The 19,496-nt window shown below is 43.1% G+C and overlaps 1 protein-coding gene across 18 annotated transcripts in view; it reads right to left on the bottom strand.

Moving 5' to 3' along the window:
• The window catches only part of Dlg1 (MAGUK family member discs large 1), a 797,939-nt gene that overhangs the window by 673,126 nt on the left and 105,317 nt on the right, over positions 1 to 19,496 (bottom strand). Inside the window, exon 1 of one of the 18 annotated variants that reach the window (XM_076787380.1) lies at positions 17,181 to 17,268. The exons of the other annotated variants lie outside the window; for them this stretch is intronic. Within the exon in view, the coding sequence (XP_076643495.1) occupies positions 17,181 to 17,253 (73 nt within the window). The 5' untranslated portion in view covers positions 17,254 to 17,268. Of the gene's footprint in view, positions 1 to 17,180; positions 17,269 to 19,496 lie in introns of those variants that run through there. 18 annotated transcript variants of the gene reach the window in all.

Raw genomic sequence — 19,496 nt, 5'->3', positions numbered from 1 at the left:
AAAAATAAATTTTCCGATTGACGTTCCACGGGAAATAAACAACGGACTATCGACTGCAAAAACGACCGAGGAGAAATCTAGCTAGGTCGAGAATAGCAGAGTACGGGCGTTCTGTTGAGATGGAACATTGATTATTTATACTAGAGCTTCTCAGTTTAGTATGGACGAGGGTCACTGTTTGGCTGGTAGTTTACTCTCGGCAACATAACGTGATCCTTCGGGAGACGTACAAGGAAGTTCCATCTTCCTTAAAAGTAGCTTTTCACGTCACGAATGAAAAGATCTCGCATTCACAAGTGCGAATTTCATAGGGGACATCGTAATATTGTAAAACCTGTTCAGAGTATCCTCTTCTCAGATGAATCTTTATATTAAAATCAACAATACGGTATACGCCTTCTTTTTATTACACTTGAAACTCCATACGAGGTTCGTTCCTGCTATAGCAACATATACAAATAATAAGACAACAGTACAAACATAACATTTAGACTTACATTTTAGCTTCGGTATTCGGTTTTATTACTGGAGCAATAACAAATATTCTGATACGAGTTTATTGCATACAACGAAATTTTATACCGCGTTTTATATATATGAAATAGAGATTTTTATGCGTTTATGGCCGACAGAAGATTTTATAGGGTCGTACGATATAAAAATCCATTTTACCCTCCTTTTGAAGCAACTGCTCGGGAAAATATGATTCTTATTAGCTTCACTTTCCTCGATAAAAATTGAAATCTGCAGAAATCATTCATAGTTTATTTATAAACAACTCTGTTCGTAAATCCATTTTTAGACATTTTTTAAATGGGCGTACCATTACGTTGCCGTTGAGAGACCTTCGACTTCTTTAAAGAGTAATCCCTTTTATTTTTATTGTCCTACTATTCACAATTCCGATTTGACGAAATAAACGTAATTTTTTGACATTTTTCGAATGCGAACCAACACGTAATTAATCAGTCGTTGTGGATAGACGATTTTCATTAAACCTAGTCAGGTTCCGATTGAAAAATTCATTAAAAAAATTTCGTACGGAATCACACATTTATGTCAGGTGCTCTAATAATTCAAGGTTCTTGTCCACAAAGGGTTGAACGCAGCACACCTGCTCCGCGAAATATTCAAACAATTCAACAGAAGAACAGAGATCTTATTGTAATATTATGCACGTAATACAGACTGCAGAATAAGCTCTTATCGGAGGTTACGACTGTACAATAAAAAAAAAAAAAAAGAACAGAGATCACTGAGGCTCCGAACACGCTCCGTGCTACGACTTTGAGTGGCAATGAAATAATTGGAGCACCCACTTGACACCGTGCATCACGCTTTCAAGAATCAAAGTAACGTAACGGCAACGGGAGCAAGTTGCCGGAAGTTTCAGTCACGTGACTCACGCTGGAATGCAAAAAGTGTGCAGTCGGGAGGCTTGATCGGGCTGCTGGAATGCGGAAATTAATTTCGTCTGGCTTCGAGACGTTAATTCGCGCCTGGTTTACGGTCGACGGGCCGGGCCGGGTCGGGCCGGGTCGGGCCGGTGCGCGAAGGGAACGGACGAACAAAGACAGCCTCCGTACCATTATTTTCGTCGTTCATTACCACGTGCGCCGCTGACACAGTTCGCACGCAATAATTAAAGGACGCCGCACCCCCTCGCGCGCGTCTAATTAAAGCACGCTAATTATCGAAGTGAATTACAGCACTCGTGTCTCGACGACGTTTTCCCGCGGCCCGGCCTGACGATGGAACGTTTAAAACGCCAGCCAGACGTCTCCCCTCTCCACCCCCTCCCCTATTCCCCCTCCCCGGCTACTCGCACCCCAACCTCGAACGAAAGAACGGACGAGCACGCGACATTCACCGCGATCTCGGGGGTTAATGTCGCGGAACGTCATTGTGACAATTAGACCCCGGTATTCGATGGCCGGAGACTCCATGGATTTGCGCCGTTCGCGCCATTCCGCGTCAAAGGAGTCGCCATTTTGCGATCACAGCGAAATGTGGCGCAGGCGGCGTGAAATCGAGAAGGTTCGAGTTGCTAGCTCGTTGTAAATCTGTTCCGAACGTGTAAACATAGCTTTAACGATCTTTTCCAGTGTGGAAAAACAATTTCATAAAAATTCCAATTGCGGCCTCGCTTACAACATATCTTAAGGTACTCGAACAAAATTTTTCATATTTTTCCGATCCAAAATGACGGCGATACCCCTTACAGAACTTAATACACTTTGTTTTGCATGGAAGTTTGACTGTATGTTTAGGTTAACTAATAGGCGACTACTGTCCCCGTGGCTGTACTTTTCAATGAGTTCATCGAACATGAATATTCTTATTCTCCTTTCGTTCGATACATGTTCAATGCACTATGCATACTCGTAACTGACCTACGGATATTCCACGAATAGCGGAAGTTCAACGTAGGTCACATTTTTATTGATATTTTCCGTTCGCTCACGTTCAGGGCTATATTTCGTTAAAAATAAAATGTACGGACGTATAAAAACACGTTGATGCAGTTCTATGTTTCCCGTATGTTATAATTAGGTGTATGGATATGGCAGTGGATGTGAATATATAACACAGTAGTCTTACTTTTAGTGTGTTTATGGTGGGAAGGTCCTAGAACGTCTGATTAGGTCAACGCGTGTGCGCTGTCCAGACGCGTGTCAGTATTGTGTTTGTAATTATACAAATGTCGTTAGACAGGTATTACATTGATTTCTACCTTATCGATAGCTTACAGTTATAAGTATATATATACACTAAACAAGAGAATAGGAGGAACAATGGCAGCGGTGCACCGAACCGTCCAGGGAATTGTCGAGCAATAATCTTCGTATCGACGAGAAACGACAAAGAACCGGCAGACACTTTCAGGAATTGCGTCTCCGGAAGTCGGCGAACGTTGGTCGCGTGGATCGGATTACTATCGATCGAAAGCAAATGAGTCGCTTGTACCGCGAATGCTCGGTTCAAGCGCGGCGGCCACGTGAGGCGGCAATAAGTTCGAAGATAAATAATCACGGGGACGTTCGAACGATTTTTACACGCAACATCGCGTTCCCATTCATCGGGAACGATGCAGCTTAGGGGCTCTGCTCGGCCCGTAAACGGAAATTATACGAATTCCCCCTCCTGTATCCGCGGTAAACCGGCAAGAAATATTCTTCGGGGTTAAGTTTATGCAAATAGGAGAGAAGCGAAGCCGCACGAACGGGAACATTCATCATGCTTTATGAAACCGCTGTACGAAAAGCAAATGGAACGACGCTTGTCATTTCGAGGCCCGTGAAAAATAGCGGGGCCGAAACGCCCCGATGGACCCGATGATCCATAACGTCCTGTCGAGTGCGTAACGTATGCGCGTACGAAATTTCTATAAGAACTGTTTTCAATAAAAGAAAAAAAAAGAATATTTAGTAATCTGCTAATACAATTTTCAGAAATTAGATTCATAAGATCAGAAATTAATCTGTTCAATATCGTTTCGAATTCAAATATTCCCATTAATAATTCCCCCCCGGGGACCGATATCACTCTTCATATTTGTCGGCCGAAGGACCGAACGTTTTTATCGAAACGATGGGACTTAACGGAATCCACTTTTTCACCGTGTTATCCATTGTCGAAGGAAGAATCGATCGCCGGGGAGGTGCCCGTGATCTCGTACGTTATCCCGCAGACATTTTCGATCGGCGTTACGCAGGGTCCGTGGGAGAGTGCATTGATTTGATTCCGGTGGATCGTCCAATTTGCCGCGCCTTAATGGGACCGTGAATGATTTGTCAAATGGCAACGCGAGGGAATCAAACCGGCAATAAGACGAGCCGAACGAGTGTTTCCCAGCGGTTCTCAAAGCGGAGCTCGAACACCGCGTCGCGACGCGTCGGATTCGCGTCGTTTTCGATGATAAGCGACCGCACGATAGCACGATTTCGGGAGGACCCTCGATTCGTATTGGTTCCCTCGCCGCTTGTATATTCTCCCCACCCCTCCCCCCGCGCAATAAGCAATTTACGATTGCGGGTATTTTATTGGCGGTAGTCTCGGCGCGGATGCTGCGCGACATTCTTCCGTTCTACTTAAGGTCGGTAATAAAATCAAGGAAATAGCTGGAGCAGCTTCCACTAAACCTCGCCGCGGTTTGACGATTCCAACTTTTAAATGGCTCCAGCTACGTTGCGCAACGAAAAACCACCGACCAGGCCCCCCTAATGCGCGGCACTGGCTATATTTAATTGATATTCAACAATGCTGAGCCCGAAAACGAGCCTGAGCCCGCGGGGCCACGTATTTTTATTCTTGGTATCTTCGGGAAAAGAGATTCGTCAAAATTTTTTAGGAATGCTTAACACGTTAACTGCCACATCAGTCACATATGACTGACAGTGATTTTTAACTGGGTTTAGAAATTCATAAACCGAATTTTATTGGAGTCTTCCGAATTCGCAAGGGCTGACAGCATCTCCTATAACACATTTGAAATTTCTAGTTTAGGTTTCATTAATTAACACGTTGACTGCCTTGTCACTCATATATGGGTGACGGAATTATTTGTCTAGGTTTTAAAATGAATTTTTACGTTAATATATTCATTGTACCAAATTTGATTAGGATCTGTAAAACACAACAAACTTGGAGGACTACTCAATATCACACATTTAATTTTTTCAATTTTTATTTCATCAAATAACTTACTTTGATTTTATGGAATTTTTGAGGTTTCTAGTTTGCCAGTCAAAGTGTTAAATTACTCCGATTTTGTAGGAATTTCTGGGCTTGGTATTTGCCACTGAACGTGTTAAATATTTTTTCTCACTTGCGTCCTAGCATTCGATAGCGAACGAGAAAAGCGTGTCCAACGCACAGAACGCAGAGCTCAGACAAAAGTTTTGAGTTACGTTCAACTGACGCAACCTCTTGACCAAACACACCGCGAGTTAAATACACAACTCGCGCGGCGTTCGATGTATTCAAAATTGGAGGACAGCTCGATCCCGCTCCGACCCTTAAGCTCTCGCTTGTTCGAAATTACCGGAGCATAAAAGTGGTCGCGCGCAACCAGCGCAACTATGTCCCCCGCTAACTTTGTTCGATGATTCCCGTGTCCTACAGTCGGCGCTAAGTGGATCCTACACGTTATTAAACGTCCACGTACGTCCACCGTCGAACATCCTGCACCTAGGATTCGTTAGAGTAACTGCCATTAATATTCCGACACTCTCCGACGCTAAAACATACCGGCGACGATCAAACAACCGGTCTCAGATTTCTTGTTTCACTCTGACCGAAATCATCGAGACGCTCTCGTGGGAAATTAGTGGAGAAATTATTTTATTCCAGTACGCGTGGCGATAGAACATAAATAAATTCAATCTGGTTGTTTTTAGAAGACAATACAGTGAACGCTCGATATATGTCAACAGGAGACATATCCGAGTTACGTTTACTCTCCTCGGCGTCCGAGGCCGCTCGAGTAGTGGGGAGAATTCCGCGACGTTAATCATCCAGGCCTTCGCGACATATATAGAGGAATCACTGTACATGCCATTCACTTTCAGCTTTTAGAATAACTTGTTTATAACTAGTTTACTGGATCACGCGAGAGAAGAGGTAATTCGACAATGTGTAGTACCTTCACCGCGATTACAAATTTTTTCAAAAATTGTTTGAATGGTAGTAAGCCAATGACCTTCTGAAAGTATCGCTTGGTACAATTTTGAAAAAGTCTCCTTTCAAGGGCGTCCGAATATTAGTGGGAGCCATATTGTGGGCTGTCTACTCTGGACCATCCACATGCTCCGTTTTGCTCCATCAATTTTCAGCTGCCATAAAGGGAAACGCAAGTTTCTCGAACTATGCAAGGCACCGCAATATCATTACTGAAATTGTCAACGTTACAGGCCCTGCTCGCGAAACTTTTTCCTCACTCTGTCATGCGTCGTCCTTTCAGACGGGAGCATAACAATGTTCGATTATTTTTCGAAAGATATTTAATATACCTTGGCCCTCGGAAGGCGGGAACTTTTAACACCGGCATCCGTTCGAATTCTTGTTTATAAATTTCTCTCGATATACTTCTTGTCATATTTCTGCTAAAACAAAGTTTTCTTTGGAATAGATAGCGTTAACGGATAATTGAAATATCTGAATATGAATATAAATTTTCTTTTTCTACTAGGAAATTCTGAAGTCCAAACGATTGTAACTGGAAAATAATCAAGGGCCAAGGGTTGAACGCGCGTATCCGCCGCGGCCGATGGGTAATTTATACTCGAATAATGTTAAACTGCCCGTATTGAATTACGTGAACGGCGTTCATGCAAATTGCACGTAGACGGGGGGTCCGGGAGATGCAAATGCACTTGGCGGCATCGCATCGTGGAGAACAAATAAGTGAGACAGGCGGTAGCCGAGGGGGTGGTTGACGAAGAGGAGAGAGGGAGGGGAGACCAGGTGGAAGGGTCGGCTGGACGACACGAATCCGTTTTCATTTCCCGGCGGCAGTAACGGACGGAACTTTACAGTCCGAAACGTAAAATTCTTCGTTCACGTAAGGGAATCCGTAACCCACTTCTTCTTCTCTTTCGAGTCCATACCCTGCGCGCCCTGTCGGCCGACCTGCATCGATTTTTACCATTCGTTGCGGAAGTTACGTTGAACCGATTACCTCGTTACGTCATGTTACCCCCGTTCCTTTGCAAAGCAGCATCAATTCGTCCTCGGAAGGGTCACGTAAACGTTATCGCCGGGCAAATTGAATTACCGTTACCCCCGAAAATATACCGACGCGAAATCACTTGGAATTTTCAGCGATGCTCGTTCGCTCAGCGGGGATGACAAAATACCGTTTCAAATAAATAAAGAGAAAAGCGACAGCAACAGAAAGTAAGTGATAGCAATAGTAACAGTAATGATAAATAGTGAATATCGTATATTTTAAATCGTGTAGGTGCAATTTTTCTTTTATATTCAGCAAAACTTAAGATCGTGTTTGTCCAATAATTACGAAATTGATCTTTTTGTCGACTGATATTGCTAGTTTAGTTTATTTATATTGCTAGATATTATCATGGTACTTTTGTATGAAATCGCACGCAAAAGGTTGCATACCTGCAAGAAGGGACACTTAACCTGGTTCACTTTCATAATCACCGGCACATATAAATAATATCGTATTTCATGGATGTTGAGAACCTGCATTTTGACACGTTTCCGTTAGACATTTTTTGACGATTTGTTACAAGTAGCCGCGCGTAAAATAATTGTTACATGAATTCGCTTTAGCACGATTCCTAGCGTTAGAATAATATTGCATTTCCTCGATTCATTTCTATCGCAAGGAAATATTTTAAATATACAGAATTACCATGTTTCATGTTACGCATCAGATTGCTGCAATGAAAATGGTTTATGTTACGCGTAGCATTTGTAAAATACAAATATTTTATGCGGCATATCGGTTAAAATAAAAATATTTTATTTGTACAATAAAATTTCCCAAATACTATTTCATGTACGTCAACGTGACAGGTTCGACATTTTTTTAATTTAGGATCATTGAAATGGTCAGGGTTAGACTACGGATTTTGAAGAAGTTGGGAAGAATATTAAAATTATTAAAATAAGAAATGTATTTTAATTTTATCCCTGTTTCTTGGTGAGGACACATTTACGGGGAATTGATTCAACAAATTTATTTCTCTCGACATATACGACGACCAAAATCGCTAAAAATCTGAGTCAATAGATTATTGTTGCCCTTATGAAGTAATTTAAAATAAAGATTCGTACTTGTAGTGTATCTTGATAATAACGGTTCATCGATTCTCGGCTGTTTTCCGCGAAACCTACCTAAAGTCAGTGACTCGAAGTCACTACGTTATTCCGTTTAGGCGAGCAAGATTGCCAGGGAGAGTCTGTCGGCTTTTGTCTTTTCGCGTTGCACGTGGGATCGGTATTTAAGCATTCGAGAGCCTTTGTCACCGTTCGGTTCTCCGGAGGGAAATATACGACGGGACGCGGCTTGGAATATTAAGAAGGTGGGAATTACTTTTTTATCTGGACTTAACGCGGGCCCATCGACCCCGCAGCAAATTTATTACCCTTAATTTTTTTCTCGTTTCCCCGGCGGAGCGGTCGTCGAAGGGCTCGATATTTCCTCGCGATTTTCGTCCCGCGCCCGTCTGCCAAAGAATTACTTTCCACTCGATAAAGGCGGAGGGAACTATTACGCGAAGCCCCGTCGCTCGCGGTTACGGAAAACAGCAACGTTCGAACATTTCCCCGGGAAAAATTCAACTTTCCCCGCCCCGGGGCCACGCTCATTTCCTAAACACAGTCTTCTTCCCGGAGCTGCCGCGAACAGTTGCGCAGCCACGGGCCGATGTGATTCTTATATTTTAGTTCTAAAACGATTCGTTTTAACGTTTACACAGAGTACCTTTCCTGCTTCCTGGTATACACGGCGTTTTATATCGACGTTTACTCTCTCCTTCGACAGGAAATTGTATTCTTGCGTAACACACTGCTCCCACGGAGACCGAGTAAACGAGTAATTTCCTCCCGACAAGAAACTCCGTATGAAATATTGCAAATGTGTTCCCCGACGTGTGCCACTAACTGTTTCCATCAAACTTCTGTCCGCATCGTTCTGCAATAATTACTTTCGCCGATGCGTTCCAGAGTGAATCGATCTCTCTTAGTGTCGCGAAACGGAGAGGCATACAATTTGACGTGAGTAGATTTTTTAAATAACCACAAAATTTCTCTCGAACGAGGTCAATATTTTGAGCAACTTTCCCCTAGAGATTTATCCGTCGCCCGGAAAACTTTAATTAACACTACGTTTACGGAGCACTAAAAATGACTACTTTGCATTACTTTATAGAAATAAAAAGAATGTGCTATCCACATTTTTAGCAATATTTTAAAAATAATACATACCCACAGAAATAAATTTGCTAAATAATCTCTCATATATGCATCCGTAGAATCTTAATAATTTTAAATTAAAAAAATTAGAACCCGTCATTTTGAAGGGTCCCGTAAACCTGTTAAACTTAGATGCGAAGTACACTTTATTCCGGGGCAATTATGCGTTCATCAGTCTCCAAGAGGAGAAGAAATCAAGATGAAGAAATCAAAACGAAACGATAAATGTGGGGATATAATGTATACGATGAAAAGGTATGATCTACATATGAAAGTTACTCTTTTACGTAAAGGATCTCCAAGAGGAGGTATACTTCAAGTTGGCTGGAGTTAGTATACCAAAGAGGCGGAGGCGGGGGCATATGCCAAGGTCAAGGTCATTAAACGTGGGTCCCCTAAACGTTACATTAGGTCGTCCCATAAGTTCGTGCCGTGGATATGTTTATATGATTCACCATTGAAAAGTATGACGTCTTTTTCGAAAAGGTCAGAGGAGGTTGTGGAATGAAAGGGTGATTACATATTTTATTTTAAGAATATAAATGCTAAAAGAGTACCGTTTCTCTAACTTCTTTAGAACATTTGGCTTATCCAGTCTTCGATTATATACTTCAAGACATTTGAGAAAGAATGGTCCTAGAATGGTCCTAGCACGATACTTGGTAATCTGAGTGAACACTGTACCAGCTGAGGTTTATCGAATTACGTTTGGAAGCTATGGGTTCAAGAGATGTATTAGCGTCGATCAAGAGAATGCTGAGCAATATATTAATCAATTTAAAAAGCTAGTTTAAGGACTCGCGAATATCACGAGAGCGTACAGGATGAGCCATTTATCGTCCCGGAGCGGAATTAACGTGAGAGTAACGAATAATCTTCGTCGGATAAATTGCGCCCGGTAACGATGCCCAACGGTAACCGAAAGGATGATCGAGGGCCGGGAATAGGATGGCAGGACTAGGGCGAGGATGTGTTGCGTCTGGGGGGATGAAACTAAGTTAGATGCGAATCAATTCGAAGTTGCGGGAATAACCGGGACAACGCGTTGCCAACGTTTAATCCACGCCATCATATTGCCCGAGCCCGAGCCCGAGCCCGAGCCCGAGCCCGGCGCGGCGTCTGGCGCGCAAGATAAACAAGGGAACACCGGAATACAGATTTTCCGAATTTACGGGGTACAGGACTATCGGACCTGTACCGTCAGAATTATGGAAATTCGGAATAATTGGATCCCGGGCTCCTTCCGTGTTGCGAAAACACAACGGCTGTGGGATGGGCGCAGCTGCTCTCGTGACTCACCCGCCAATCGAAATCGAGGGAACCGCACTTTTCGAGATATTATGCCAAATATTATGAAATAATCATTACCTCCGGCCTACGGCCCCGCGATACGATCTGAACAACAACAAGACGTTTACAAATATTTACGAGCGCCTCTTCGCAAGATTAGGGGGTTCCGTCCTGACTTTGCACATTTATCTACGGCAATGTTAAACATTTCTTCTCTAGAAAACTATTGGCTATAAGAATTTATCATTTTAACACTAAGCCTACCACGACCGGTCAAAACGACCGGTTCCAGAGTTTTCATTGTACAATTACTGAAATTATAAAGATGCTTTCATAGGAAATACGAACCGTACAGGGTGTATAAAAATTATGTGTCACGACCACCATAGCGTGATTCTACACCTCTGGATCGGTGGAAATCTGTTAAAAAAATGCACCGGAAAATTCACCTTGACCTTGGAAATCAAGGCGAAAGTGTCGACAAATTTTCTTTTATTGCATCGTATAGTACTCATTACTCAAATTTTTCGATACTTTGACCTTAAGTGTCGAGGTCAAAATGAATTTTGCGGTGCATTTTTTTCACAGATCTCCACCGATCCGCAGGTGTAGAATCACGCTATGATGTACAAAATCCAAACAAATTCAATCTCGTAATTTTTATGAGACAACATGTATTAGTTACTTTTAAGGCTCGGTAGGTTTAAAACTAGGAAGAAATATTGTATTCATCGGTATTGCGTCAAGTTGCACACAATTGTTGTTATTCTATTCGGCAGTGCAACCATTATTGGCCAATCCGGTCCACTAAAAGTTAAAAAATCGAAAATTGCTGAAAATTGTTTTCAGCTCGGTGAAATTATTGAGTAAAGAAAACTACTGAGTAAAGAAAAATACAATTTTGATTTTGCATAAAAGTCTGCAGCGTAGTTATTAGATGAATAATAATTCCAGTTATTAGATGAATAATAATTCCAGTGGGCCCGCGATAGTAACTGTCGTGCATCGATGATTTTTATCGGATCTTCCGGTATCGAACAGGCGATAAGAACACGGGCATTGTTTCGCGGTAATTAGACAGCACGTGGCGGCTCCCAGGTTGGCAAACAATCGGAAGGTCAAGCCCCGTGACAGGGTCGGTCGGATCTACGCAAACGATCGTAAAGAATGGTCGCGAGTGGGCCCCGGAGGCGATTGTACAAACAGTGCCAATTTAATCTCTATTCTGCGCGCGACAGGTGAAACGATCCTCCTCCGCCCACCGTGCAGTGGTCTGGAGCAACCATAGCGTGAAACCGCGATAATCTCAATGTCCATTTGCTCCGACCCCATTGTCGGCCATTCCGTAGTGTCGTAAAAACAAATCTCGCTCACTGCCGCCGGCTATTTTCTAAATGTGTCCGGTAAATATTTCGAATCGAAATTTCGCCGACATTATTTCTCAATTTCCCTCCCCCTCCCCCCGATTCCGCTGCTTCTATCGCCGCTGCCACGCCGCGAGACCGCGACATCCGACTAAATTCGTTTCAGCGGAATTTAAGATCCAATTTGAACCGGGTCCGAAGCAAAACGCCGAGTGAAAAGTAATTAGTGCCGCACTCCTTCTCATTTTCTTCTTCCAGCCTCTCTTGATTAGCACGGGAACGCTCCCGCTACCGTCCCGTATCCGAGAGACAAATGATTCTATTTCCACAATTGAACGGGATTCAATTTCGGAAAGTTTATTCCGACCCAGCCCGGTCGGGATCAGCGATTTTTGAGGAACCGCCGTCGAGCCGGTCTTTCGGATTTCGCTGACGGAATGACGGCAGGAATTTTTTACATTCCGTGAAAAATTAGCTCCCCTTGATAGAACAAACAAGGAAACCTCCCCTGGGTAGAGTGGAGTGAAATTTATTCCGATGTAAAAAAATTTCATTATTATTCGTGTCTCCGGTGGGGAACCGGAGAAATGAGAAATTATGACTACACTGGAATTGTGGGAAGCGGTGAATCGTTTGCAATTTTCTGAGTTACGGCAGCAATGGTGGATGGTTAACTTGAATCTTAAATGGGATGAAGAGCCTAAAAACTGTCTTGAAAGGGAGAATTTTAATGGTTAATCTATTTCAAGCTTTAAAGTCGCAAAAATATTTTCAGCCGTCCCAGTAGTCTGATCAGTGATTATTCCTGTACCACAAACTAAGAAATCACCAAAATTTAAATTAAAATTTTTTTTGTATGCAAATAATATCCTTAGATTCAAGTAAGTTTAACCCCTTGCATTACTATTTATTTTGTGAATATAGCAATTATTTTTTGTATGCAAATAATATCCTTAGGTTGAAGTAAGTTTAACCCCTTGCATTACTATTTATTTTGTGAATATAGCAATTATTTTTTGTATGTAAATAATATCCTTAGATCGAAGTAAGTTTAACCCCTTGCATTGCTATTTATTTTGTGAATATAGCGATTAGAAATTCTTCATCGTTCATAATTTCGTAGAAAACAAAAGTTTATATTTATTATATGCCTGTGTTTTCTCGAAGGGCTATACATCGACAACAACAAAATAGAATTTTATTTCCGTTTGAAGGAAATTAATAATATATTGTAGGGCAGGGGTTAATCATGAAACACGGTATCATTCGAGTGTCTCTTGAATGATTACTTGTCCGACCATGCAGTTGGACACCATACTACTTGTCGGACCATATACACTCTGTTTACTACTGCGCTGTGTTCACAGAGACTACTTATTGTTTTAACTATTAACGAATTTTACAGTATAAACTCTAAAAGTTAGAGTAGATGGAACACAAAATAGTGAAAACGTTAGAAGAATTAAAAAATTCTGATGCATTATATTCGTCCTATTAAAATTGTTAAAAAAGGGAATATATTTCGATTTGAACCCTGCTTGTTTCAGATGAGGTGTGACAATTTCATTTGGCATAAAGATCCGCAGTCTAATTAGTAAAGATAAACTGCAGAAAAATATACCTGCGTCAGGAAAATAGTCGTCTTCAACTTCTCACCGTTTCCCAACCATCTATTCCTTTTTTATGAAAAGGCTTTCCCTCTAGTATCGAAAAAAGTGTGTCAACTATCTCTCGACATCGCTGGAAATGCCAAAAAATCGCTGATTTCTTAAACGGTTGTTTAGCAAACTAAAGTAATAGTTAAATAAATTGGTACTTAGCAAAGTTCTCTGTAAAACAACTTTCCGTTTGAGCATACACAGGCTAACTTTTAATTAATGCACAGTGTGTACGTGCACAGTTTAATAATGACAAGACCAAGAAGCGACAAGAACTTTCTTGATTACCTGATAGCCTGCTAAGGATCTTATCTACTTATCTCCCTTATCTGACCATGAACGAGGCCGAAACTATACTTGTCTGCCAAGGTTTGGGTTATGCACTATCATTTTGCTGATCAAGGATGTTCCCACGGTTTCTACTCTAATTTTTTTACCCGTACGAGAAGTTTACGTCGCGTTCTTCTAAGGTGGACACGTTAGTACAGTGTTTACTCGATCTATGTCCAAAACATAGTAATCATTCTTGGCCCCTCGCGGGGTATACCTCGCGGGAGTGGGGATAGTTCCGGGACTTTAATCGCCTAGGCTTTTGCGACATGTATAGAGCAAACACCGTATCCCGGTGCCATGATTACAAACGACTTTCGTTACTGTTTCATTATGCGGCGGCCACCGGAAGCGTATTCTTGCACGTTATGTTTCTTTCGTATTTTTTGCAACGAGGCCCGTTGCATTGGCCGAAAAATTAAATTTCGATATTTGAATCGTTGTTCCGGCACGTGTGTCACTGATCTCGGCCGCCTCGTATAAATCATCGAACGTCGGCAGTAGAATTGCCGGGGCTCAGCGAAATCCAGTGCATTTCGCTTTTTGTGCCTTCTACAGCTGGTTTTTTCCTCCCTTTTATTAAATGTCCGAGCCACCAGCTGGACAATAAACCAAAAAACAATATACGATCGATGGAACACCGAGTACAGCACAGCTGTTGATTTTATTGTCCACTTGGGACGTCGTTTGTTCCGTCGCACCGCGCGTTAAGCCTTTAATCATCCGGGAACTATGATCGGCAATCATTAACGGGACGTGCCGCGCATGGAAAGAAGGCGGTCAACGTTCTCCTTCGATCGTTGGATCGGGGATCTTTACGCGAAATAAAAATTGTCCAACTTGATCCCAAGGAGCAGAATTATGTTCACTAAATCGAAGAGCACCGGTTCATTTTTGTCTCGAGTCCGTAAAATCCGCAGTCTATTCGTCAGTAATGAAGCGTTTCTTTTAGGGAGAAATTTCTTCGTTTTCTTTCATTTTCTTCGTTGCTTGTGTTAGAAATGCGTTTCCGTGGCTGTCGAAACGAGCACGATGAGATCGCGGTGCACGCGTGCAATCGGAAATCGTCGGCGATAAAGGTATCAAGATGATGTTGCATGTTTTTGATTTGTCGTGCCGGTCGGAGTGTGTCTCTGGTAATTCCGTCGGTTCCGTGCGTCGAAAGGAAATAAATTCCGTGGGGATTTACGACAGTGATAAACAAGCCCGGTTCGCCGGTAGTTTCATTCGATTACCGGTGCCGCAACCGTTCGCCTCCGGGTTAAAGAAGACCGTGCGGCTTAACTGCTTCATTATGCAAAATCTTTCGCTATCTTTTTCCCTAAACAAGTTTGGACCCGGGCGCGTTACCGTCGCGCCGGCCTCCCCGCCGTCAGATCGTCGCTCGTTTAGCACCGACCCGCCTTAAAGTAACGCTAATCTGCTCATTCGAGAAACTAATACGCCGAGAAATATACTTGGCCCGCTTAAGGAAACGTGCCGTGATCGTTTACGTTCAACTGCTAAACACATTTCACCGGAACGGATTTCCACGATGCGCCCGGGGTTCAACGCGAAATTACGCGGCCCCGCGTTCCATGTGGATATCGTTGCAGCCCACCTCGCGCTCCGTTTCATCTTACTTTCGTCTTCTGCACGGCTTCATTTCGTCTGGCTCGATCTGATACAAAGAATACACCGCGTTGCATCACGCGTCCCGCACCGCTCACGCCGGTAATTGCGTTGCGGAAAACTCTGAACGTTGCAGCCGAGATATTCAGCTCACCGCTGGATCCGACAGCGATCGTTTTATTTTACTTTACTGAAACGACAGGAACGCATTTATTACAGAAACTGCCTAAAAACTGCATTCCAGAAGGGATCGCCGAAGGTGGCTATTTTACGGCAATTTTTTAAAATGACGAGAACATGTTTACCCAGATTTTTATATTATATGTGACCACCGAACACTTATATTGCATACTTTGTATTTGTTTTTAGAAATATGAGCACGTTGCACAATTTCCTTTGCAAAATTCGGTTGACTAAATACATGTGTCCAGCACACAAAAGCGTCTTCAGAATCTAAATAATTGTAAAATGTAGAATCTGAAAATGAATTGAATAAATGCTGTGTAAATTTTCTCAGTAATCGTAAATTAAAAAATTTTTAACCCATTGTTTATATATATCTCGAAAAATCTCGAACCTATCATTTGGACGTGTCCCCTAGTTCAAGCGTGAATAATCTAGATTAGACGAATAATACAAATTGGAATTTCTAGTTAGGATTTAACCCTTTGCACTCGAGTGGCGACTCTGAAACACCACTAGAAATTGTTGTGGCATTATTTCAAAGAAATTACAAAAAATATTACGAAATATTTGTTGCATTACAAAATTTGTATTTAATAGATTACTAAACGTTTAAATATTATATGTAAAAATCGAATCAGTTTCGTATGAGTAAAATTAAAATATTGTAAGACTGAAGAAAAATTTAGTTTTGGATTGAAAATAGCGCCGAGTGCAAAGGGTTAATATCCCTGAACCGTCTGATTGCGCACCGCGAATTTTCAAATGGAAATTAGTCGCTGTCAATCTTTTCGATTTCAAGTTACGTATTTTAGTAAACTGTCTAACAAACCACAGATACAATGAACATTATGTTATTATGAATTGTTTGAGGAAACCAGTTGCGAAATTCTTCGCACACAGCGTGGATGGATTTCCTTGTTGCATCATCGTCGTTTCAGTAAACGATGAAAGCGTTTAAGATCACGCGTCTATCATGCTGGATGCGATTATTAACCCCGAGCGAGAATTTTATTCGACGGAATATTTCTGGGATGGCAACGCTGCGAGCGGACGAAGCTGACAAAGATTTATGACCGGAAAATGCCTGGGGACAATCTCGAAGATACTGTATCGTTCAGAGTTTTCTATCAGATAGCAGTCTTAAATGTCAAGCCTCTCGTACACAAAATTGCAAAAGCTGTACTATCAGAAACTGATTTATACCCGGCAAGCTCTGCACGATGTTTTTGTTAAGACTCTAAAGATACATCCATGAGAAATTATTCAACAAATTTCTTGCTTTGGGTATGTTATTAAAAATAAAAATGGCTAAAAATTTCGGCAGCACATTCTTGTTTATTTTATAACGTAATGTAAAATAGTCACTTTCAGTGCTCCGTAAACCTAGTGTTAAGATTGAACGCCGTCAGACTTTTTGTAGGAATTTTTGTTTCATATTTCGTGTTACGAGGGGACACCGTATTAACACTTTACGTGGAAGCGCAGAACTCGTTTGAACCAGCACTTTTCGCCAACAGTGTTCTCGATACGGTGTGCATCGATTTTCGCCGATTCCCCGTTCATTAATCTCGGTCTCTTTGCTCGTCGCTGGGAATTGCATCAGTCACCCTCGACCTACAATTCCGAAGCACTCGGGCGGTTCAAGAGCACGAGGCCGCACCGACAAAAAGGGGGGGGGGGGACGTAAAGAAGGGGTGGGGGAAAAAGAGCGAAAGAGACGGAGAAAAATCTGTACCGGTAACAAGGGAAAAAAACACGTTCGAACCTTAGGTGGAGTGTTAGAGAACAAAGAACTTACGGTATCGCTCGAGGTAGAGCACGGTAGGCAGATAACAGCACATGCCGTTATCGCCGTGCACGTGGGCATACATGTCTGCTAATTAACACCCGAACGAGAGTGTTGCCGTGGCTCCACCGGCTCTGACAACCGGGGGTCTGTCCTCTGTCAATTCGGCGATCCTCTCGTCGATCCTTCCCCGGTGGCGGAACACCCGTATCCGGCCGAGCGTGGCCGCATCATCGACGACGTCGCCGTTCCTGCGGATACACGTGTCGGACGGGATCGATGGATCGATGGATCCCCTCGGCCAGCGATCGGTCTCTTTACCCGGAACCGAACAAATTGACACGGGGCCCGCTCGCGCCGCTGTTATGCGCCGCAAATAACGCCGATCGATCGCGCCCCGGCCACCGTCTGACTCCTCCGCTCGTTAAAACGCCTTCCTTCGAAAACCACCCACGGCAACCGACCCCACCAGCCGCGTGAACAGACGATACCTTCCGGCCGAGGAACACGGAAAAGCGCACCGAAACTCTGCCCAACGATTCTTAATTGCGGACTCGACGATCCTCGCCGCTGATCACCAACGTGCGATTCGGCTCCGATTTTTTCCTGCCACCGCCTTGTCCGACTCGAGAGATTGTGTTCGCAGTGTAGGGATTTCCGAAAATTCTGCTTCACGGTCCCGGCATCCATTAATCAATGGGGAACGCGCTAGGTCTGATTTCTCTTGCGCCACGAACTCGCAACGAGAGAAAAGTCGGCGCAGGAATTTGGGAAAATCGTGCTCGAGAATTTGAGCGTCCACGAATTACCTGGTTGCTCTGGATCTAGAGGAATCTAGAGAAACTGATGGTTCGGGAATTTTACAATTACTCGAGGAACTTGAGACGGTGTTAAAGATCGTAGAAATTTCTGAATCACTTGTTGCGTTTCATGTTAACAGATATTTCCTGGGCAACAATCGTTTCAAGAATGTCGAACCGACAAACTTTAGAAAATCCAAAACCTTGTAGGAATTAAGTTTGAATTTTTGATAAATAGAATATTTGTGCGGAGTTTTAACAATAGTTTTCAAAATTTGAAGAATTCGGGCTCCCCAACGCGGAACGAGTCATTCCCCAGGAACGTGCTTGTTCGTTGAAATATACTGGCGACGCAGTGTCAAGTTTAAAGTCGATAAAAGCACTATTTCTTCGGACTCCGTTTACGAAAAAACACGGTCGCGCTATTTCAATCTCGCGTTTAATTTTTATTACCGGAACGACAGACTCTCGGAGCCGCGGCGGCCATTTGTTTCCCGAGCCGGGCAATTCGGGTCCGGGCCGCGCGTTCACTCCGCTGTTAAATACGTAAATAAATTTTATTTTTAATCGTAGCGCCCCGCGGAACAGGGAGCTGTTCCGTTGCCGGTTGCGCGAGATGATCGCGCGATAAAGGTGATTAACGATCTGATACGCGATCCGAATTCAATAACGAATCCGAACGGATTATTCGTCGGAATCGTGTTCGATCGAGACGCGTTGAATAAATTCTCGCTGTGAATCCTTTAACACTTCAGCACCGATGCCTCGACTCCGCGATTTCACACCTTTTTGTTTGACGAGCTATCGAGCGTTATCAAGCATTTATCTCGCCTGAGATTCGCTTTTCGGAATTATCAGATTTTGTGTTATGACTTGGTTAACGTTGTTTATTATATTGAGTATAGTCGCACGTGTCTATATACGGTTCCAAATCGCGCCAGATTATTTCATAAAAATGATTTCAACTGTCAAACGTGAACGCAGCGATCGGAACTTTTAATTTACAAAAACGTGCGCGTAAACTTTCAGATAAATCTCGCGTGCGCTACACCGAAGGCAAATCGGAAGTGACGGAGACGAAAAAGCCTGACGTTGTTCTCGCAAACTGCTCAAACACTTCCGGTACGGAAAGCTTCCTCGGCGGGAATATTTCACGACAAAGTTCTTCTCGAGTCGCGATCAACAATTCATCCGCGCGAACGAAGAACAACCGGCCCCCGACGTCGTAATTTGTGTTGGTACGATCTCCTCGGAAGGTTATGCAGTTTCCACTGCAGCCGAGTGCATCCCGCTGTCAAACAGGCGCACGTGACACGGCAGAAACAGACGCGCGTTTCGTCGGCGAAAGTTCGCGATCGAGTGGACCGATCGTTGATCTATAATATTTTTTGTTTGTCCCCGTAACGGTCGAATGACGGCGGCTATCGATTGTGTCGTTTCCTCGGGACGGTAATGACCAGGCGGATATTTATTAATTAATTGCCGGCTCGCGTTCCTCGAATATGGCCGGGGAACTTTTCATCGGTTC

The sequence above is a fragment of the Halictus rubicundus genome, chromosome 4, assembly GCF_050948215.1.
Source record: "Halictus rubicundus isolate RS-2024b chromosome 4, iyHalRubi1_principal, whole genome shotgun sequence".
Classification (NCBI taxonomy): Eukaryota; Metazoa; Arthropoda; class Insecta; order Hymenoptera; family Halictidae; genus Halictus; species Halictus rubicundus.
The sequence above is the reverse complement of the archived record's forward strand: the minus strand, read 5'-3'. Positions and strand labels throughout refer to the sequence as shown.